This window comes from Myotis daubentonii, chromosome 4, assembly GCF_963259705.1.
Source record: "Myotis daubentonii chromosome 4, mMyoDau2.1, whole genome shotgun sequence".
NCBI classification, from domain to species: Eukaryota; Metazoa; Chordata; class Mammalia; order Chiroptera; family Vespertilionidae; genus Myotis; species Myotis daubentonii.
The window spans coordinates 103,166,375-103,190,314 of record NC_081843.1 but is presented as its reverse complement, the minus strand read 5'-3'; the positions used below and the strand labels follow the sequence as shown (position 1 = coordinate 103,190,314).

The following is a 23,940-nucleotide window of genomic DNA, read 5'->3' as shown; positions in this document are numbered from 1 at the left end:
AATGCATGCATTTGTATGGCATGAAATAGTGGGAGGATCAAGATGAGAGTGATCACGTCTGAAAACGGATACGTGCTAAAACAGCCTACTATGTCATTCAACCTCAGAGTCAAATTATGTTATCTCATGAAATACATCTTTTGATTGGGAGAAAAGCAAGCTCTTCTTAACAGAAACCTTCAAAATATCAAAAACAAAACAGAGATTTAACTTGGAAATATACCTGACAAAAATTTGATAATTTTGTAAAATATTACAAAATGTAAATCATACAGTTTATTTTTATGTTCTTAAAGGAACAACATCAGGGTTGCTTTGTAATGGATAACGGTGAAGAATGCAGGAATGAATTAAGTCCAAAAGGGAAAGACATATTAAAATGACCAAGAAAAGGCAGAATCCTTTTTAGAAAGGGGTATGATATAAATTAAACCTGCACATTGAGGACAAACAAACATTTGCTAATCTAGTAGGAAGCCAGCAACAGACTTGTAGGGAGTCATTGACATGGAAAATAATTAAGGAGCTGAAAAGGCTGCAGTATCTCTTACTGCCTTGCTTGTCTCAGCCTCAACACCACATTTTCACTGGCTCAGGGAATCCAACAGGCTCTGTTTGCAACTGACAAGCAACAGGCAACATTTATCATTTTTTAGATTGATTGGCAAATGAATCTCTATATGCTTGATATTGCTTGTATCATTTATATGTACCATTTAATCTATATTGATCTATATTTTCATTCATTCAACACATATTTACTGAGTGTCTGGGCAACTTCTAGGAGTTGAGGACACCAAGGTGCTTAAGACAGACCAGGTCTCTGGCCTTGGAAATAAGTAAGAGATCACATTCAGGTATAGACATAGAGGCTGAAGCAAAATTAAGTAGGATAGGGGAGAGGAGACGAAGTATTGGGGGTATATTGCTTTGATAGTGGGGTCAAGAGGTTCTTTCTGAGCATCTGACATTTCAGCAGCAAACTTCATAGGACCAGAGAAGGAGTCATAGCAGCACGATGCCTACTTCTCAGCCAGAGAGAACTACCAGCCAGAGCAAAGGCCCTCTGTAGAGATTCATTTCATAATATTCATAAAAGTGATTTTATTAGGACCTATTTAAGCCACTGTGTTGTAAAAGAAATATGTTCATACTGAGTTGACGGTAAGAACTGAACAGATATTTTCTTAACTCAAAATGTCACAATCACAGTAACTACATTTTTATCAAAAGGATTTGAAATATTCAACAGAAGATCACACATAAACTCATGAGAATTTCATGACTAAAGATTCAGCTCAAATACACACACACACACACACACACACACACACACACACACTAGAATTTTCATTCCTGAGAATATGATTAATTCTCAAATCTTTGTTTATTCTCCAAAGAATATTCTGGGGGACTCTTTGAAATGGTGACTCCTGAACACAACCTCCAAAAGAATTAGACTCAGTCCACCTGAGTGGGGAGTGGCACTGTGTGTTAATTGGCACCCACACCTCATAATTAGTAGTATATATAGAGATAGGAGACAGGCATTGTTAAAAGAAATAAATATCTAATGTTTTACAATCCTCAATTTATGACTTCTTGATTTCTTCAAATAATATCATTTACTACTATGTTAAGCCAAATTACTGAATAGAATGAAACAAATTTATTCTGTTTTTCATTATTACCCATTCACATTTTTTAATCTCTATACTATATAATTGATGACTCCCTAATTTAATGCAAATTAACTTGCTTTCCATGCAAAGAAATAAATTTCTACATGCTTTCACTTAGAAACATCAAAAGGTCCTTAAAGAAAAAAAATGCCATTGATCTCTTCACATCAAATTTGGGAGCCAGTTTCAAATGGTCATTTGCAAAGAAATGGAAGGAGGAAAGAAGGGCCAGGGTGGTCAGGGTCAGCCAGCAGAGCCAGCAGACGGAGGCCTCTGTGCACAGGCACCAGAGATAAGCACTCTCATTTCTGAGATAAAGAGCTGTCTTCAGAAGAAGAGCTATACATTTCCTGTGCTATGAAGGTAAGTCCAAAGTAAATTCTAGGAATTCTGTGTTGTTTTTTTTAAAAAAATTGCACACTGATATTAACACAATTAAATGTCTGAAGGGCAAAATAGAATTTTTATAGAAAAATGCAGAGCCTAGAAAAGAAGCAGATTTCCCTTTGAAATGCCCCTGCTGTAACTCTCCCCCTTGCTTAAAACCTTGCTGAGTTCAGGGGTAAGTTCCCTGCCCATCACTAAGCAACATGTCCAGGAAGCATGACCTGTGCAGTTAGGTCGCCTTCCCTCTGTGGTGTTTATGGCTTTGAATAGTTATTTTGTGCCTCTTAAAAGATGTAGTTTTATATATGTTTTCATTAAACTTGAGGGGGAAATATGACATCAACAAATAAGCACTTTCAGAAATACAAAATATAACAATTTTGGTTAATGTGATTATATCATAAATGTGTGCTAATTGCTGAGAGAGGCAACTATCACATCTTGGATCTGAGGAATGCCTCTCCACAATAAAAATTTACTTGTTTGCTTCTTGATATTTTTGCTTTTGACTCAAATCAAAATTCCAAAATCTACATCCTATGCCTATGTTAATTCAGAACTTAATTTTAGTCTTAAATTATTTCCTATGAAGCTTCACCACACCTATTACCAAATGAATAATGTACTCTACTGAGAGTCACGTACTTTGCAGTAAGAAAAACGTAAAGGCCAAAGTCATTGGTCTGGATGCAGCAGTGAGGGTGCCCATGTGACCTCATCCTTTAGAAAAGCAGGCACCCCTTGTTCTTTTATTTTCTAACCACAAGCAGTTCTCCCCAGGCTGTTAGAAAAACAGGCTTCTTTTGTTCAGCTCCTTTTGTGACAGGCAAGCATGTGGAAAGTGATGAGACAGGGGTAATGGGGTCTAATGAGCTCTGTGGAGTCTGCTGTCTGCATTCTTAGGATGGGCCATTTCCATTTTTATTTTCAGTCAAAGGTCATGCGGCCCTGCACCTATGCTGAGGTGAAGGGTGTGCTGTGTCAGCATTCAGGGACGGCTCTGAGTTAAGAAGGGCCTGCGGAACACTGCTTGTCTCAGATGGTACTGGCACCAGTGAAATGCATGGGTAAACTGTGGTGGTTTGGCGCCTGTGCCCGATACCCACCTGTGGTTTCCTGTGGCAGGGGAGGTAGAGAGTAGCTATGACTATGCCAGCCATGAGTTCCAGTGTTTCTCAAAATGCCATATGCATCCCATTCCCCTCATTAAAATTCAGGTTCTGACTCAGTGGGTCGGGGGGAAAAGCTGAGGTTCTGCATTTTTAACAAGTTCTCGGGCAATGTCTGATTTTTCTCTATCAGTGGAGGGTGGGGTCATTGCAGTGACAATCATGTGTTCTGTGAACTCTTAGGAGTCGTTCTACAGATAACTTCAGTGGCATCACAACCGCTCAAGTGAGAGACAGTCCTGAAGAGGCTAGTGAAAGGACTCCCAGAAACACTCTACCCAGGCACCCCAAATCCTCAGCTGACACTGAGCAGAGTCAGAAATTGGAGCGGGCGTCAATTTTGAACTGTAATATTTCATACAGAAGGGCAACCTAATTTGATTTTAGACTTGTAATTAAACCCTTTTGACATAAGCTTGTAAGAAAGTTTAATCTGTGAGTGTTAATTTTAACTGGGAGGGGCCTCCTAGTTAAAAGTTGCTCCCAAACCCGGCTCCTCCCTGGGGGCAGCTGTGGCAGCAGCATCCTGGGTAGAAGGAACCAGGCGCTTGGCTCAGGCGATCTTCTCACTGTCCCAAAGACCGGTGCAGAGCAATCGGTGCTTTATTAATTATTTACCAGAGTTTTTAAAGGCCAGTCTCATATTCACACAGGGACTCTTCTTTATCTACAAGGTGGATTCAATTAAATGAGTGCCATTTGATTTCTCCGCAGCTGCTTCTCAATGCCCCTCACCCATTAGTGAAATACGGGAACACCCCATCTAGAGTCTGGCCTCCAGACCTATTTGCTAAGGGTACTTGTGGATATTTTCATGGAAGGAATCCAGAACAAGGTGGTCCTGACCCATCTTTTTTAAGTATATATATATTTTTATGCACGGCAGGATAGACAGACAGGTTTCTGCTGACAGACAGACAGGCTTCCTCTTTGAGGGACCAGAAGTCCCCATCCTGCTTTCAGAGGTGCTAACTGCTGTAGGAACTGAAGCTCAGTTTTCATTCTTGTTTATGTGGTTTTTGCCCATCACAGGGCACAGGTGATATTGTCAATGTTTGGACAAGGAGAAGGGTTTTATCAGATCAAAGCAGGCTTCAGTATGCTGTTTTCTCCATATATAGTTTCAAGTATTTTGAAAAATATGTGAACTAAGATGTTTTCCATCTCAGCATCATAATAAACACAGGCCTTTTTTACTTGGGTTGAATCAGATAAAGATTGGCTGCATATATCTAATATATACATATAGCTAATATAACGATCTAATTTTCAAAAATTAGACATTTAGCTTCTAAAACACAAACTTAGAAAGTATTCTCCCTGTCTCATTTTTCTACTGCTTTATATGTTTCACCAACACCCACACCGTGGCCTTGGTGGTAATTTCAGAAGAAAAAGACACCATTAACCCTCAGCATAATTTATACGGGGAAATGGCAAATAAACTGCTTCAAGGATTAGTCGTTCTCTCTATTTACATTTTATAAATTCTTTATATCAACACTTTATTAAATTTTTATTCTTTTATTCAACATAATACTTGGCAAATAAAAGAGTTTGAAAAGAGAGGAATTATGTTGTATAATAAACAGTTCTGGGAGAACTGAAAATGTTCCTTGATTCTTTCCCAGTTAAAGCTTTAATATTTGTGTGTGTGTGTGTGTGTGTGTGTGTGTGTGTGTGTGTGTTTTAGAATCTAATCAGTAACTGAATTATATATAATTATTTGAATATCAGCTATATTTATTAAAACATAATTTCTTTATGCAATGCACCACCAATGAGACCATATATAGCTACAATTCTCCTACCCCATTTTTCATCTGTTGTCTTCACCCAAAGAAATTACTAGTAAACCACCAGTTGAACTGGTAATGATGCTATTGATGCTTTTCTCGTACACAAAACTATGTCTGTTGACTCTTCCAATGCAAAACAAACCCTACAGATTTGCTAGAAGGTTGTCCAGGTGAAGCAGGCTGTTTGTGGCCATGTCAACAACAACCAACTAACTGACTCAATCATGGAGGTCCTGCGACTGAGTGAGGTATTACCTGCTTCTGGACACCATATCTGAATGAGTGAGTGTGTGTGTGTGTGTGTGTGTGTGTGTGCGCGCGCACGCGCTTTCATTCTAAAGAGAATATGTACTGACTTCCCTTTTCTACATCAATTATTGAAAAGAAGCTTATCTTCTGAGGCAGGTTTTGACTTCTTTAACATGTTGCAAGTCCATTTCAGGAGAACTAAGGATGAAGCCAGAAACATCAGGAGATATCACATATCATTTAAGGTTAAGTGTGGGCTCTTCTCTGTGATAACAGCACCATGGGCCAGGTACTATCTAGCAAGCCAAACAGGAATAATCAATGCTATCGAGTCTGTTTGAACATATTACATAGCAAGCAATCATTTGAGGGACCACCAATGCCACTGGGTCAAAATCATTAATGGTTTATTTGGGTGCCTTTGCTACCAAGTCTCTACCTGCTTGTCCCTGGGCAGGTGCTCAGGATACAAACACTATAGAATAGGCATCATCTGTTTTATGTTCTCTAAATGTACTAACTTCTTTATAATCTCTAGCACTACACTAGAGCAAGCTGCTAATTCCACAGGTGAGCCTCTGGTAGTCCATGGACTGCTGTGTAGGCCTCTACTAGTACTACAACTCAGACCTAAAACATATAGGAAGCCACTTTCCAAAGAACTGAGAAACTCAGAGATAAGGGAGAAGACACTTTACCTTACAGATTTTCAATACCCACTGAGCCAAGTCTTTCTGGTAGCTGTTGGTAATTTTTTAATGTTTTAATCACTTTGGGGAGAACCTGGTCCTTCTGTGTCCATGCTTCTCCCTGTACTACAGATGACTTGCGGTTCTCAGGGGTATATAACACTTCACCCACCAGCTACTTTACAATAGTCAGTCAGAAATATTTGTTGACTATCTACTAGAGAAGGAGTGATGAGGAGTTCTGAAATATGCAGGGCTCTCAGCTGCCCTTGGAGAGCCCATGTGCCCACTTATTCAAGTACCCTGCCTCTTTTGATTATAGGAAAATTCAAGATACCTTCTTTGTGTCAAAGGCAGTCAGTGCTTTGGTAATTAATACACAGCACAATAAATACAAATTGATCCATTTGTGATTAGCCTTCATAGATTCTAGACTTTTCACTTTAGTTATTCCATAGCAAATGCGTGCGTGCACACACACTATGGGGCAAAAATAGGTTTACAGTTGTAAGTATGCAAAGCAGTTTATTCTTGTATTATTATTTATTAATTATTGTATTATTTTCCATATGAACAACTGTAAATTTACTTTTTCCCCACCTGTATCTACACCTCTATCTATCTACATATCTATTTACATATATGTATGATATAAAATATGGACTAAATATATGACAAATAATTTTGTAATAAAAATTACCAGATGCACCGTGGTTAAAGATAGTGTAGGAAAGATTCTAATGTAGGCTTGGTTGCGAATTAACTGCATTTTGAGAAATTTTAAGTTATTACTTAAGGTTATTTCTACATATGCTAAAACAGTTGGTCTCCACACAATCCAGGTACTTTGATAAAAATTTAAAAAAATGTTTAAAAGCCTCAGGATAGAAAATTAATATTCAGAAATCAGTTTCATTTTATACACCAATAATAAACTATCAGAAAGGAAAACTAAGAAAAAAATCCCATTTACAACTGCATCAAAAATATAAAATACCAAGGAATATATTTAACCAAGGAGGTAAAAGACCTATACTCAGAAGATTATGATACACTGAAGAAAGAAATTAAAGATGCCAATAAATAGAATCATATACTATGCCCATGTACAAGAAGAATTAACATCACTTAAATATCTATACCACCCAAAGAAATCTGTAGATTCAATGCAATTCTCATCAAAATACCAATGATACATTTCACAAAACCAGAACAAATAATCTAAATATTTGTATGGAAACACAAAAGACCCCAAATAGAAACAGAAATCTTGAAAAATAAGAACAAAGTGGGTAGTATCACACTATCTGATATCAAACTATACTACAAGGCTATAGTAATCAAAAGCAGCATGAGACTGGCATGAAAATAGACACATAGATCAATGGAAGCAAATAGGGAGCCCAGAAATAAACCAATACCTATGAGGTCAATCTATGACAAAGGAAGCAAGAACATACAATGGGATAAGGACAGTCTATTCAATAAATGGTGCTGGGGAAATTGGACAGATACATTCAAAAAAAGAAAAGAGAAGAGAAGAGAAGAGAAACTAGACCACCTTTTTATGCCATATACAACAATAAACTCAAAATAGATTCAATACTTAAATATAAGATGTGAAACCATAAAACTCCTAGAAGAAAACATAGGCAGTAAAATCTTGGACATTACTCTTAGAAATATTGTCTGTCTAGTTCCTAAGTCCCATGTCTGTCTAGTTCCTAAGTCCATTCTCTTAATCACAGTCTCCTATATTTGTTGAACTCAATGGAATGCAACACAATTCTTTCTTCTTCATCCGCAATTAATTTCACTATTCCTACTCATCCTTTTAATTATTCTGCCCTTAGATATTAAAATGACCTAGATTCTTTCAGACTTATGCCTACATTCATGACTGTGGACTTTTTGTGCTGAGTCCCACCTTTCCTTACTTGCTAGCCTACTGCCAAGTACCTGTATTCCTATGTATCTATCCGTTTTTCCCCGCTCTCACCTTCTCTTCATTGCCCTGGGCCTTCACTCTAGTCATGTTCATTGTGTCCTGGGTACTATGTTTCTTGTTTCATGACCTTATATAGCTAGAATACATCAAGTGTTGTAACTTTCTAGGGAAGGATACACAGGAGATAGATTTTATGAATATTTGTGAATCTGAAATTATTTGGTCCTCCCTTTATGATGATGGATAATTTATCTGCATATAGATTTTGGGTTGAGTTATTTTACCCCGGAATTCCGAGAGCATCACTGGGTTGTTCTTTATCATGTAGTATCACTACTGCAAGTCAGATGGCGTCTGTTTTATTTCTCCCCAAGGGTGCTAGGGTATTCTTATGTTGGTGCTTTCAAATTTTGTGATGTAGACTATGCATTAACTTCCTATTCCAAGCATAGGGCATTTCCTATGAAGGCACAGGTCCCTCAGCTCTGAGGAATATTCCCATATTACTTCACTGATAACATGTTTCTCTCCAGTCTCTTTCTGTGACTCTAGTAATGTTAGATCTCCTGGATTTGTCCTGCAAGGCTCTTCCTGCATTATTCTGATATTTTCTGTCTTTTCCCCTTTATGTTCTCCCTTCCCAGTGATTTCCTTGACTCACATCCAGTCTTTCTATAAAAATCTTTAATTTGGGTAGTTATATTTTTGTGGCCTAGAAAAGATTTTCTTGTTATTTGATCCTTTTACATATCATTTAGTTCTTACTTAATAAACACAAGATTGTCTTAAATCCTTCTTAGTACTTAACCTAAACTTATTGCTTGTTTCTTTTAATATCTTGTATTCTGTAAATTATCTCTATTTATGCTGAGGCACAGTTCATTTTTTCTATTTTTTTTAGGCTTCTAATTCTCCCGAATTCCTCAGTAATCCCTACTAACATATCACATTTGACAAAGAAAATCCCGGAGGTAGCTTCTTCTTGTGCTACAATCTAAAGAGAAGTGTTCCCATTTCTAAATGCAAGTGTTTCCCATTATGCGTTCCTGAGGGAGAATTTGGGATGGGAAGGTGGGACATCCAGGCTGGCACTTTCCTTCTGAAAGAGAAGGTCAGGGGCAGTCCTGAGCCACCTGCCAGCTCACTGCCCACAGAACGGTATGAAATAGACTGTAGTAGACCATGGGCAGCCAAACCAGTCTACTTTCTCAGACAGTTTGTTCAGTTTCTTCAATTGTCAACCCCTGTTCTTCTCCTTGCAGTAGGCATGGGCTACATGGCAACATCTTGGTAGGAGAGAGCGGACATGAGTGGGAGGAGGCAGCCAACTCAGAAATGCCTGGAGCCCTGACTTTCAATGGATCCCTTCATCTTGAGGCCTCTCTTCTCTCCCAGCCCCTCAACTAAATCTGACCCTTGAGCCTGTCCAAGAATTCACTGAAGGCAGCCGGTCCACCTCCGCTGTGCTGACAGAGCAGATTCTTGGGAGAAACTTGGACATTTTTAATTGCATACCACTCCTATCTACTTTGCTTTCTAGAAAGTTCCTAAAAAGGCTTACTTGTCTGTGACACCCACCCCCTGGCCTCGGGCCTCTGTGTTCTTGTCTTTTTCACAACGTCATTCTCGGTTGCAGTCCTGTATGTTATTTTTCAAGGGGTCTGAGACATAGGGAAGATGTCTGAGACAGAGGGGACATGAGTGGCTAGAATACACCATCTTGAACTATTGTCCAAGATACAGTTTCATTTTTAAATTTACATTTCCTAGTTAAGCATGATCAATATCATATAAGCATCAATAATATTGCAAAAGCTTTGATAGAGTTCTACATAAAAATACCATTTTCCTACCAAACAAAAACCTGAACAAAAGAAAGCCTGTTAACCTCATTTTAATTAGCAAGGTTGCCATATGGTAGGCAGGAAGGGGAGGTATTAATTTCTGTGAATCAACAAAAAAGAAAGACATCAGGGAGGCCTTTGGGGCCACCTAGCATCCCAAATATTGAGTTTCAGAAGCAGCCACCCGCTTACAGTAACCGGATGTTAAAACAGCCTTTCGCTGCTGCAGTCTGACCCAAACACCACTGGACGGAAACCAGATACCAATATAACTGGGAATGAGATGCTGTGTCAAGTGACTACAAAGGAATGCCTGGTCACCGTTTCTGGGTCGCTGAGCAGATGGAGGCTGTTAGGCAGGAGTCAGCAGGTGCAGAGGAGGTGTGCCGAAGAGATGGCAGTATCCATGCTCTAGGTAGGGAGAGCCCGGAGATAGGGGGCTTCCATGGGACCACTTGGAGGAAGGTTCTCCGCTATAAAATGGGGTCCCCGAATCTAGGGGGCAAAGGCTGAGGAATGTTCACTTTGATGGTGGAAGCAGGGAAGGGTCCATGTGTGGGAATAGACCTGCACTTCTCAAGCTTGTTGATCTACACCAGGATGGCTGGGTTCGGCCCCCAGAGCAAGAGCACAGGGGGAAGGGGCTGGGGCTAAGAGGCACAGCCTCTATGCAATGCCAGAAAGCTTCTGAGGTTGGGGGAGGGGTCTAACTTCAAAAAAACCCGGAAATTCTGGTGGAGAGTCAGCTTTTTTAACAACCTTTGAAAGAAGATTAAAGTGTGGATTGATTTCACTGGCTGATCACATTCTAATTAGCAGGTCTAAACTATGACTATTTTATTTTATTTTTTTACTTCTGGGTGAGCAGGAGGTTCACAAGAACTGATCAAGCATTTGTGCCCTGCAGGCAAATTTCACCTTCAGGAAATGCAATGTAAAGGAGGAGTGGAAGCCACATATCCTATTGCATTCTGACCATATCTCAAGTGCTGTGTACTAAACAAACTGGCTCATTATCTGGGGAGACTTCATGTTTCCTTTGAGAACCTGCCACCAGAGATGGCAAAGCTTTATTCTAGGATTAGGCTTTTTATTTTTTTCCTTTTTCTTTCTTATAACAGGTGCACCTGGCAGAACTAGCAAGTCTGAAATCTGAAAATATATGAAATTTAGGGTTTATAATATGTGATCCACTCAAAATACTGTGTTTTATATCCATCTGGCTGGGGTACAAGGTGGACACGCCTTGACTAAATTCCTCTCCATATTAGGTCAATTTTCTTTGCAATCAGTAAATGTACAAATCTACATTTAATCCATTTCAAGTTTGCCTCAAAATATGCTTGTGATGTTTGACTTAACTTTAATGCATATTTATAACTCAGATTTCTATTTCTAATGGGATTAATTTTGCTCTAAGCCAGAAAAGGAAAGGATCATGCTATTTTTCTTACAGAAGTGAACAAAAATTGGTAAAGTTATATTCGATAGAATGATGAAAGCCTGTTAACCTCATTTTAATTAGCAAGGTTGCCATATGGTAGGCAAACTTTTGCTTTCTTTAAAATCACTAGTCATTTACAAAAGTTAAAAATGTACATTGCATTTTTACATTCTTGATGTTTCTCTTCAATAACACAATATACTTTCTACCCATATATCATGTATATTTAAGATATAGAGAAGATGGACTCAAAGTAATTGAGGTTCAAATCACATCTCTGTGGCCCAGACACATAACTTTGGGCAAGAAACTTATCACCCATCAGTCTCAGTTTTTGAATCTGTACAATAGGGGTGAAAATTGTACATAAGTTACTGGAAAAAACATGAGACACAGTTTGTTAAGTATCTGGCACAATATCTGGCATTTGCAAATGCTTTAAATCGCAATTATTTTTTTAACCTAATTTTATTCATTGTGAATAAAATGAATACATTTAACTTTTAATTCGTAAACAATAAAATTAAACAACCTATTTGTCAGGAGAAACATGTTAAAGCTACTTATGTCATTTATCTAGCCTTCTTCCTGTACTATTTATGAGTGATAATTTTTGAATTGTCCCATTTCAAAATAAATGGGTGAAAGTTTTAATAACTAGATCTGGGAGCAGAGAAGGACTCTTCAAATGCCTTTCTAGGTGTTTCCCTGCCCATTTTTTCACTGAAAATCCTTTCTCGGCACAGCCCCCAGAATGAAGTTTCTAATATGATCAGGTCAGTCCTCTGTTGGAAGGGTGACACTCACTATAAGCCCTTTACCACTCATCTCCTCCCTCATCTCCAATCCCAAGCCCATCACTCATTTCTGCCTCAAGAAAGCCTGATCTGCTGATGACCCCTACACCTTTCCGCCACACCTTGCATCACACCCCTTCTCTACTCTTTGCTCCAGCTACCTTTTCTTACTAGTTCTATTCCTGGTGCTTAGCTCTGGAGCCACCGCACTAAGGAAGCATTTGCAGCACATGTCTGATCCCCACTATAACAGGCCCCTCTAGCATGTTCCCATAGTAACCAACGTGCCTCACCCGAGCACTGGATTTCAAACAGTCTGTTCTTATATCCATTACCAACTAGGTCTCCTGAGGGCAGCGGTTATCCTTCACTCATCTTTGTGTGCCCAACACAGACACTGGAAGGTTTGGGGACTCAAAAGACCTGCTTTGTGTCTGAAACAAAAACAAATGACCTCTTCCTTGCACATCCAAGTTGGTATGGCAGGTATTATTAAGTAATAAAGTTATCTTCTATTGAGCTGGCCAATGTACTAGAATTTTATATGTATTTCCTTCTATTTGTCTGACATTGTGAGATACATATTGTTGTAAAAACCTAGATAAGGGAACAATTTTAAGCAGGCAAGTCATGCCCCTAGGTTAGGGACCTTTAACAGGAAGGCAGAGCTGTGTTTCCAGGAAGGCATCACTAGATGATGAAAAGAGAGACAATTTAAAGAAAGAAAAAATTCTAAGAGGTCTTTGGAGTCTGATGGCTTAACATCTGAGAAATTATACTGTTCTAGGTTGACTCTGAAGTGTGCTGTTTTCCCAGAGAGGTGGAACTCTGAGATCATGGGCAGGACTTTAGAAAGCTTGGCCATCAGGAAGGTCTAGTGCAGCCGTGGGCAAACTATGGCCAGCGGGCCGGATCCGGCCCGTTTGAAATGAATAAAACTAAAAAAAAAAAAAAAAAAAGACCGTACCCTTTTATGTAATGATGTTTACTTTGAATTTATATTAGTTTACACAAACACTCCATCCATGCTTTTGTTCCGGCCCTCCGGTCCAGTTTAAGAATCCATTGTGGCCCTCGAGTCAAAAAGTTTGCCCACCCCTGGTAGTGGAACGTGTGGGTGTGTGTTCCTCACCAAGTGTCCACACAACTGCTCACCTAAAATCCTCAAACAGAATTTCTACAAATTTGGAAATATTTGCAGCTAAACAAGAACCACTTCTTGAAAACATTATGCACGTTTTTGATCTCTAGTTTTTCTCCTCCCATTATCTCTTGGATCCCCACTTCCAGTAGGATTTTACCACTACCCTTCACTGAAACTACTCTTTCAAACTCGCCAATGAATACACTCTGCTAACCAATGTCAGCCAACAGTCTTCCTTTGTCTTGACTTTTTAACTGGGCTGGGCATAGTTTATTGTGACAGGCTGTTCTTTTGGCTTCTAAGAAATGGCACTGACCTTCTCAACTATCAGACCGATACATTTGTGGGAGGCACTAGGGCTCCTCAGTCCTTGGACCTCTTCTCTCCATACTTACTTCCCAGGGTAACTTCTTCTAGACTCCTGGTCTTAAATACTATCTACCTGATGATGACTCCACTCCCTAGTTTTTATCACCAGCCTGAGATTCTCCCCTGAACTCTGACTTGCACATCCAACTGTATACTTAACATGTGCATTTTGATTCTGATAGGCACCACACGTCCAAAACCAAAATCTTAATATTTACGAGCACTGTCCCCAAAACCAACCGGATCCCTCTGCAGCACACCTGTCTCAGTCAGTGGTGACTCCATTCTTCTGGTTGTTGGTTCAGTGACAGCCTTAGTCCTCTTTCTCTTATCATCATCACCTAGTCCGTGGTAAAATCCAGTGGGCGCTACCATACATATACACCCAGAATTACACCACTTTTCATAACCTTCAATGCCACCATCCTGGCCCACATCATAATCATTTCTTGCTTAGATTACTGCCATAACCCTTAACTGGTATTCATGATTTTGCCCTTAACCCCCAAAAGTGTATTCTCTACAAGTACCCAGGGTTACTGTTATATACACTACGTCAGATTATGTCACTCCTCTGCTGAAATCTTCAATGGCTCACATGGATTTAGCACAGCCAGCATCCTCATCAAGACTTATAAGACCTTCCTTGCTGGTCACTTCACTGACTTCATGCCATTTCTTTGCACTCTTTCTCTAGATCAGTGGTTCTCAACCTTCCTAATGCCGCAACCCTTTAATACAGTTCCTCATGTTGTGGTGACCCACAACCATACAATTATTTTTATTGCTACTTCATAACTGTAACTTTGCTACTGTTATGAATCGTAATGTAAATATCTGATATGCAGGATGTATTTTCATTGTTACAAATTGGACATAATTAAAGCATAGTGATTAATCACAAAAACACTATGTAATTATATATGTGTTTTCCGATGGTCTTAGGCGACCCCTGTGAAAGGGTCATTCAACTCCCAAAGGGGTCGCGACCCACAGGTTGAGAACCGCTGATCTAGAGTAAGGGCATTCTGAATAAAAGGAACAGACGTGCAAGGCTGGTAAATAGGGGCATGTCTGATATGTTTGCAGGACAGCAAGGAGAGTGTATCTAGAGCAGCGGTTCTGAACCTGTGGGTCGCCTAAGACCATAGGAAAACACATATATAATTACATAGTGTTTTTGTGATTAATCACTATGCTTTAATTATGTCCAATTTGTAACAATGAAAATACATCCTGCATATCAGATATTTACATTACGATTCATAACAGTAGCAAAGTTACAGTTATGAAGTAGCAACAAAAATAATTGTATGGTTGGGGGTCACCACAATATGAGGAACTGTATTAAAGGGTCGCGGCATTAGGAAGGTTGAGAACCACTGAATTAGAGCTGTCCCTGGCCACTCTATCAAAAATATTTACCTTGCCTGGCTGACATGGCTCAGTGGTTGAGCATCGACCTATGAACCAGGAGGTCACGGTTTGATTCCCGGTCAGAGCACATGCCCGGGTTGTGGGCTCGATCCCCAGTGTGGAGCATGCAGGAGACAGCCGGTAAATGATTCTTTCTCATCATTGATGTTTCTATCTCCCTCTCCCTTCCTCTCTGAAATCAATACAAATATATTAAAAAAATATTTACCTTGATTATTTTGTCTTCTCCATTTGAAAGGAGCTCAGAGATATTGGTTGATATTGATCACTACTCTCTAAGCTCTAAATCAGTGCCAGTAAATCAGAGGTGCTTAATAAATAATTATGGAATAAATTAATTCATTCAAAAGTGAAAGTCAGTACCTATTCCATATTTATATGTCCTAGTTATCAGTGACAAATCTACAAAGTCACAGCCTTGAAAATCCGAAAGCAATTTTTCAGTCTTGACTGTAATGGTACTCTCAATTAGCAAACAAGGTGGCTCCAAAGTTCACGACACCTGGAATGCTATCAGGCACCCTGATTTAGGCATGGGGTCCAAAAGCTCCAATATTCCTGGTCTGTCACAACCATGAGTCTGTCCCCACACCTTTCCTGGGCCATAGTTTTCTAATTTCTGAATGGGGTATCTGATCTTATGCAACCCAAGTATTTATGTGGAGTTATAAAATATAAGGTGGGGCCACAGTAGGTTTACAGTTGTTCATATAAAAAATAATACAATAATAAATAAATAATAACACAAGAATAAAATCTGTTTTGTGTACTTATGACTGTATATCTACTTTTGCTCCACCCTGGAATTTTAAACTCAAAACCAACAGCAGCAATTTACATAAAAAGAATCTTTAAGTGAACATCTAAAAGCATGCATTTTAAACAAAGTATTTCAAACATTACAAGTGTTCATTGAAACTCTAAAATTAAAAATGTTAAATGACAAGTTGATTTTTTTCACAAGGTAGCAAAAATGAAATATGGTCAGAGAATCTGAGGAACAGATGGAAATGGGGAGGGAAGAGAAGGCACAAGAGACTGTGCTGACCAATGGCAGTTCTCTTTCTAGCCAAAGCCTTCTACACTGCCTCCCAACCCACACATACATACACACACACACACACACACACACACATCAGACCCTCAGAAACATTCACTCTAGATACTAGAGTGGGATCAGTTTTCACAACATACTTACTTTTACAACCGTTTCCTTAATTCATGATATAAGGAGCTATGGGATTGCTCCATTGGCACACCCCCAACCTCTCCACCAGACCACATTCCCTATTCTTAGTAAAATAATGCAGCACATGCACAGCTTAGCATGTATAACCAGTGGGACAGAGCTGGAAGCTAAGGCAATGAAACAACCTTTAGCAAGTCACCTGGACACTTTGCGCCTCAGTTTCCTCTTCTCGATGGTGAATGGGAAGAATGTCATGGAGCTTTAATCTCCCAAGAGTTCCACCAGTTCCCCACCCTTTGACATGATCTAGTTATTTGTAAACTTATAAAACGAAGTTTCCATACATGTCTCCTAGCCCTCTCTTCCAACCAGAGTGCTTCTTAGTTCCTGCCTTACGGATATTTTGGTACTAGTAGCGGGTTGGCATTAGTAATGGTCTACCTCCAAAATTCTATTAAAGAGAAAGGGGGAGTGAGTGAAAGACAACACTATGTTCACTTCAGTAAACACACTTAGCATAATTGGGGCAGGGGAATTGCCACCTTCACCCTGTTATACCACACCAGTAATTTCCAGCAATTACTGTGCGAAATGAAAGACACCCTTGGACACCTGCTTCATGTATGCACCAGGTTCCTTTCTTTATTTTATACTAGAGGACCGATGCACAAAATTCTGCAAGGGGCTCGGCCCTCACAGCCATGGCTGCCTTGGCCCTTACAGCCCCAGCTTCCTCACGGCCCCACTCCCTGCCCACTGGTCGTTCCAAAAGGTCGTTCTGGAAGGTCATTCTGCCATCCGGTCTAATTAGCATATTAGCTCTTTATTATATAGGATGTCTTCACAGTCATCTATTTATATTACAAAAGGAATGAACACAGCATCTAATTACCTAATCTATATCTATATAATAAAAGCCTAAGCAACTGTTATACAGAACTGTTATACAGAACCAGAACGACTGGTCGCTATGATGTGCACTGACCACCAGGAGGCAGACGCTCAACACAGGAGCTGCCCCCTAGTGGTCAGTGTGCTCCCACAGGGGGAGCGCTGCTCAGCCAGAGCCAGGCTCATGGCTGGCGAGTGCAGCAGTGGTGGCGGGAGCCTCTCCTGCCTTTACAGCAGCACTAAGGAGCAGCGAGGCGAGTGGTAAGGAGCAGCAAGCAGGAGGGCTGTAAGGAGCAAGGGCTCCCGAACTGCAAGATAGCGCAGGCTTGGCTGAGGGACCCCTCCCCAGTGCATGGATTTCATGCACCAGGCCTCTAGTCCATATATATATATATATATATATATATATATATATATATATATATATATATATATATCCTCTATGCAAATAGACCAGATGGAGGAACAACTGATCAACCAAACAACCAGTCGCTATGACATGCACTGACCACCAGGGGGTGCACGTAGAACATGGCAGGCGTCAGCAGCAGGCGGCATAGAGCGGAACATGGTGGTGGCGGCCACGGCGGGATGGTGGAGCAGGAGAGTGGGGGGTGCCAGACCAAGGCGGGGTGCCAGTCGCTGTCATCAGGGTGAGCCCTCAGTGGTTACTGAAAATTCTTTACTCCCACGTGCCGCAGTCCCGCCTGGCGCTCACACCTGTGCTGACGCCTGGCACCGGCCCTGATCACTCAGTGCCATCAGCGGGTGCCAATAGCAGCTGCTGTCCCCGATCACCCCTCAGGGCTTCTCCACTTCCCCCTGTTCCTGAGGGGTGATCGGGGCCAGCAACCGCCTCTTTCACCCACTGCTGGTGCCAGCCCTTCTTGCACCTGCAGCGGACGCTGCCACTCGCACTCACTGCAGGCACCCGGCACCAGTCCCAATTGCCCCTGAGGGCTTCTCCACCTCCCCCTGCTCCCGGGGGGCGATGGGGGCAGCAGCCACCGCTCGCACCAGCTGATGGTGCCGGCCCCGCTCACACCCACTGCTGGCTCTGGCCCCAATGGCTCCATGCTGTCAGTGGGTGCAGGAGGGGCTGGCGCCATCAGTGCCTGGGAGCAGTGGTGGCAAGAGCAGGGCTGCTGGCAGACAGGGGACCAGGGGCTGCAGCGGAAGGGGCTGGGCAGAGGCATGAAAGATGGGCCAAGACCCTCCCCTGTGCCCACCGCAGCATTGTGACGCACAGTTCCTTTCAAGGTGCACGAATTCGTGCACGGGGCCCCTAGCACTTTCATAAGAAAAAAAGAGTTGCCAATAAACCCAGGTGAGTTGTCAGGTGTTTGGGAGACAACACATTAGTTTTTCAATCATCATGTCTGGTTTAGCTGAACATATGGTGCTACCAGCAGAGTCACCTGCTCAGCCTGGTTTCTGATGGACAAAAGGACCAACCACAGACATGTTACCTACTCTGTATGGGCAGGGAAAAGCAGCTTTCTTTCCCAACCCCAGCCCCTCATTTCCTGTAATAAACAAGTACAAATTCAAGGGCCTTCATTATCATCACCCTTCCCACATGTAAATTCCACTGACAGGTGTGGGGGAGTCCTTTACTGTTCCCAGTGACTAAATTTAGATAAAATACAATACATTCCAGCCATAACCAAGTAGTAAAATTTCAAGGCAATTCATCATTGGTTACTTTTTTCACTACTACTGAAATCAATGCAAACTGAATGTCAACTTTGGGGAAAATCCAATACTTTCTTCTACGGCTAAGTGTAGATCACTATAGGTAATCATATAAATATGGTGAGTTTTACTTGCTTTGGTCTTTTTCTGGATACACTCAACAGGTCTATGAGATTCTTCATTAAATTTGACTTAGTTTTACGAATGTCTAAATCTTCTGATGGGGGAGGAATTAGAGTTTGAGAGACTGCATTACTTTTTAAAAAGAAGCAGCTTATTTTAGTTTAGAACCACACACAGCTAAGGGACGCCCTGCAGGTGCTGGACCCTGGCCCACAGACAGGCCCAGCTTGAGCATGGCTCCAACCCAGCTGTACGTCTCCATCCTGCCCACCAGCCACCCCACAATGTGCCCAGGTGCCCCCATGGCGGAGCCAGGGAAGGTGGGCAGGGAGCCCTTTACCTGCCAGGCTGCCCGGCCTCTGGAGGGTGGCGGTGGCATACAGCTCCTGCGAGTGCTTGCTGTACTGGTCGGACGCGTGGACCAGGCGCTTGGTGGGCGACAGGGTGGCGTACGTGCCGATGGTGGAGCTCAGCTGGTGGATGGGCGAGGAGGAGATGGTGGACTGCACGGTGGGGGGCGAGGTCACGCGGATCGGGGACAGGCCGGCCGAGGACACGACGATGTTGATGGGCGAGCTGGTGCTGTAGGACTTGGCCAGGCGGCTGGGCGACTGCTTGGGCGAGGAGCCGCGCGGCGCGGCGTAGGCGGCGCCCTCGGGGGCCGAGCCCCCCCGCTGCAGCTTGGTGGGCGAGCCGCCCTGCGCGCCGGCCAGCGGGGAGCCCCCGCGCGGCGGCGCGGGCAGCGTGGAGCTGGAGTAGTAGAGCGCGGCGGGCGGCGCGTCCGGCAGGTGGAAGGCGCTGCCCAGGCTGGGCGCGAACGGCTCCCGCGGCGGCGGCGGCGGCGGCGGCGGCGGCGCGGGCTCGGGCCCCGGCAGGTGCCCCGCGCGGCTCGTGGTGCCCTGTGCGCGGAAGAGCAGAGAACACGCGCGTTTAGCCGGGGAAGCTGGGCGCCCCGCCCGCCGAGGGAGGGACGCGGGGCGCCCCGCCGCCCGAGAGCACCGCGGCTTGCGGGATCCCGACGGCCCTCCGGCGTCAGGCAGGTGTTTCTCCAACAGAAAGAAAAAAACAACTAGCAAAGGCGGCTGACAGTGGCAGCAGGTGTGGTAAAGGGGACAGTATTCTGCTTACGGGGCAAAGATGTTTCTGGAATAGCAGAGGCATCGCAGTAGTCACATGAGGATTTTAAAAGGCCACCCAACAGGGCCACCTTGAGCTAGTTGAGGGCAATCACGATTTGTTCATGTTAACGAGAAATTCAGGCATTAAATCTCCCCCCCCCCCCACTCGCCCCCACGGGCATTCCACTGGAAACAGTTTCTGCCTCCGAAACTGGCCAAGCTGCATACTTATCGGGAGAACAGCAAGGAGAGCATACTTCCTAGAGTTTATTCTGTGCTAGTGTCTTGCGAATTCTTCTTGGATAACAAATAAGGAGGGGAAAGTATTATTTTGCAATAAAGACGCTTGGTCTTTCAGTGTGATGAAACACACACACACACACACACACACACACACACACACACACTTCTAGAGGAATCAGAGCAATTTCAAATTCAAAAGCCTCCCTTTTCTAGATTGTAATGCCGCGCTCCAAATCTTTCAGCATCTCTTTCTGTGGCTCACTTTTAAGAACCCCCTGCAGCTGTGTCTTCACATTGAAAAGTCAGTGGTCCCCCTTCCTATACAGGAACACGAAAGACCACAAGGGCTGGGGCGGAGACAGTTGGAGGGGAAATCACTTTCCTTGAATCTCATCCAGAGCCAAATTTGCATTCGAATGAAAACACTACATTGTCAACCTCTTCTGGGCAGGAGGTCTGGGAGGATCCCGGCTTCCCTGAGGAGCAGAGAGGTTTCTGAGAGCAGGCTGGTGTGAAAAGTCGGGTGGGGTTGTACACACAGAAAGAGAGGCGCTGGGAAGGAAGGCTTTGAAATTAGGGATGGGAACTGGGTGGGGAGGAGGAAGCTGACGAGATGAAGGGAAGGGTGAGAGAGACTGAACAGATGCTATCCATTAAAAGTTTCAATTATGCCTCTCCACCCGTTTTGGAATGGCAACTGGCAAATAACAGACTGGGCTCTTCCATCCCCACATCCACAGCATTCCAAATTTTATCTGGGATGTCAGACTCATGCGAAAAAGCTGAGGGAATTAAAGGAGCAACATCAAAATCCTCTAGTAAGAGCTGCATGGAATGACAGGGAATCAAACTGTTGAAAGACATTCTCCATGTGAGGGGTGTGTGTATTTATTTACATATAATATACATATTTGGTATGTATGTGTAAGTCTCTCTCTCTCTCTCTCTCTCTCTCTCTCTCTCTCTCTCTCTCTCTCTCTCTCTCTCTCTCTTTCTCCACTGACAAAGATTCTCTCCTTGAGCAAACTCTAGTCAAGCCCCTCTGTTTTGAACGAGGCCCTGTGCTCATCTCTGCATTGCACAGTTTTAGCAAGAATCCTACAGAATCCCTTCCTTTTCCCCCATGTCCGCTCACCCTCCATATCAGGCAGAGTTCCTGGTCTGCCACCATCCCCAGGCGGCATCTCAGCACCCAGGCCTGCCTTCAGCAAGCATCCTGCCGGGTCACTTTAACCAGAACCCCTTCCCCATGGTGTTTCCTCTTAGCAACTTTCTGCCCACTGACCCCACCCTGGTCTTCAGCTATAAATTCCCATTTTTCTGTTGTTATATTTGCAATTGAACCCAGTCTAGACTGAGGTCTCTTTCCCCTATTGCAATCATTTATTTCTGAATAAAATCTGTATTTACCAGTCCTCTGTTCAGTCTGATTCTCCTCTCACACCACAGAGCACGTATTTTGAGTTTAACAGTCGGTGGGAAGTAAATGTAAGCTCCATGATTTGTTCAATGATGTGTCTCCAGAAACTAGAGCAAAGACTAATTCATAGCAGATATGCCACGAATGTTTATGGAATGAATGAAAAAACTGTTAGTAAAGCTGGTCCCGAGGCTTTGGCAATGAGGGCTGTCATGCGCAGAGGAAGGTGGAGAAGTGCAGAACTGCTGTGCTTACCCTGAACCCCCGAGAGATATTCCAGCAGCATCCAGAGACATGGTGCTTAGGCCCAATTCTTGCTTTCCTCTTGGAAGAAGTTCTGAGCATGAAATGCACAGACTGGGCTTCTCAAACTTGGCTGCACGTTATAATCGCCAGGGGAGCTTTTGAAGAGGTCCCAGTATCCATGCTGTACTTTAGCCATTTAACTCAGAATCTCTGGAGGTGAGGCTTAACCATCAGGCTTTTTGGAAGCTCACCAGGTGATTCCAATGTGCAACCGAATGTGAGAGTTATCCCTAGAGCAGTAGTTTTCCAAGTGTGGTCCCTGTTCCAGCAGCTAGCATCCAGAGCAGTGCTGGCATCACCTCCTCTTTACTGATTCAGAAACTCAGAAGGAGGGGCCCAAAGGTGTGCATTTTAGCAAGTTCTCTGGATCACAGGGATTTTGGTGATCCCTAAAGTCTGCAAGCCACTGAGCTAGAAGAGATTGTGCTGCAGGGCATGGAGTGGGACAGAGTGTCTGCATTTCTAGCAGCTGCTGCTGGTCTGGGAAGCACTTGCTAAGGTGCAGGCAGTCAGCTTCTGCCTTCCCTTTATTTCTGCAGCTCTCCTGGGACCTGAGCAATGTTCAGCAGCACAGGACCCAGCAGGCAAGGAACAGGAGAGCCTCAGGCAGCGATTTCTGTGAAGTCTTCCCGCAGGAGCACAAGGAGAAAGAGTACCAGAGGGTGTGACAATAGCCCCTTGCTTACAACACAACAAACACCTTTCCTTATGTCTTGGATATATGATATTCATAATAACCATACAAGACATTAATGGTGTTATTACCAAGTAGCAGAATCCTACATAATAAAAGCCTAATATGCTAAGTGTCTTGTCATGCATTCAACCAATCGAAGTGTAATATGCTAATGATATGCTAAGACCATTCAACCGCTTGCTATGATGTGCACTGAGCACCAGGGGGCAGATGCTCCAACTGGTAGGTTAGCTTGCTGCTGGGGTCCTGCTAATCCGGAGATAGCAAGATGGGCCGGACATACCCTGAAGACTTCCCACGTCCCTCTCTGGCCCCGATTGTGCACTGGTGGGGTCCCTTGGCCTGGCCTGTGCCCTCTTGCAATCCAGGACCCTTCGGGGGATGACAGAGAACCGGTTTTGGCTTGATCCCGCAGGCCAGGCCAAGGGACCCCACTGGTGCACGAATTCGATACCAATATGAAAAATTATTCTAATATTTAAATATTAGAATGACACAGATCCTAGAGAAACCTTGAATAAATTTTACAAACACTTTTCTTTTAATATGTTGGAACTTTTTTTTTTTTTTTAATTTGTTGGAACTTTGAGTCTCAGGAATGCTAACTCTGCTGGATACTATTGTCTAATAAGGTTTGTTAAATAGCCGCAAATCTGCTGAAGTTTTGAGAACTGCCATACTAGCTCCACAAATTTTGACAGGCTGTAGCAGCCAATCAAAAATATTTCTAAATATTGCAAGATATTGGTGAAATTTAGCCAATAATTTTTACATGAGAAGAGAACAACGTAACCACTAAAATGTTATATACTCTTTCAGATTGATATTGTTCGGGGTGGAAATGTTTAAAATCTTCACTGTCTAATATGACAGCCAACAGACACAGTGGCCTAGTGGGCACTTGACATGTGCACTGGATTTTAACACACATTTGATCTGAACTGTTTGATTTAAGTTGAATTTAAGTACTCAAGTGTGGCCAGTGGCGACCTTACTGGACCACACAGTTGTATAAGCCCTTCTGCAGTTTACAATATATAATCCAGGGGTGTTACACTCCGTTCGGTTGCCTATGGAGTACAAAGTGTGTGGTTCTTTGGCTAAACTAAGAAATATGTTTTTAACATGAATTAGACAAAAACAGTAATCTTTAGAGAGCTTGTTTCCATTCTTGTGTTTATTTTTTTGTTCCATTGTATAATTCATTTAGCAATTCTTAGCCAGTTAGGGATACAAAAGGCTGCACTTCAAGCCTACTGCCCAATTCATAGGCTGGCTTATTACTACCTAGCTCATTGGA

At 42.7% G+C, this 23,940-nt stretch overlaps 1 protein-coding gene across 5 annotated transcripts in view; it reads right to left on the bottom strand.

Moving 5' to 3' along the window:
• CTNND2 (catenin delta 2) overlaps positions 1–23,940 on the bottom strand; it is a 782,618-nt gene that overhangs the window by 307,095 nt on the left and 451,583 nt on the right. For all 5 annotated transcript variants that reach the window (XM_059694779.1, XM_059694782.1, XM_059694778.1 and 2 more), the window contains exon 7: positions 19,197–19,755. In XM_059694779.1, the coding sequence (XP_059550762.1) occupies positions 19,197–19,755 (559 nt within the window). The remainder of the gene's footprint in view (positions 1–19,196; positions 19,756–23,940) is intronic.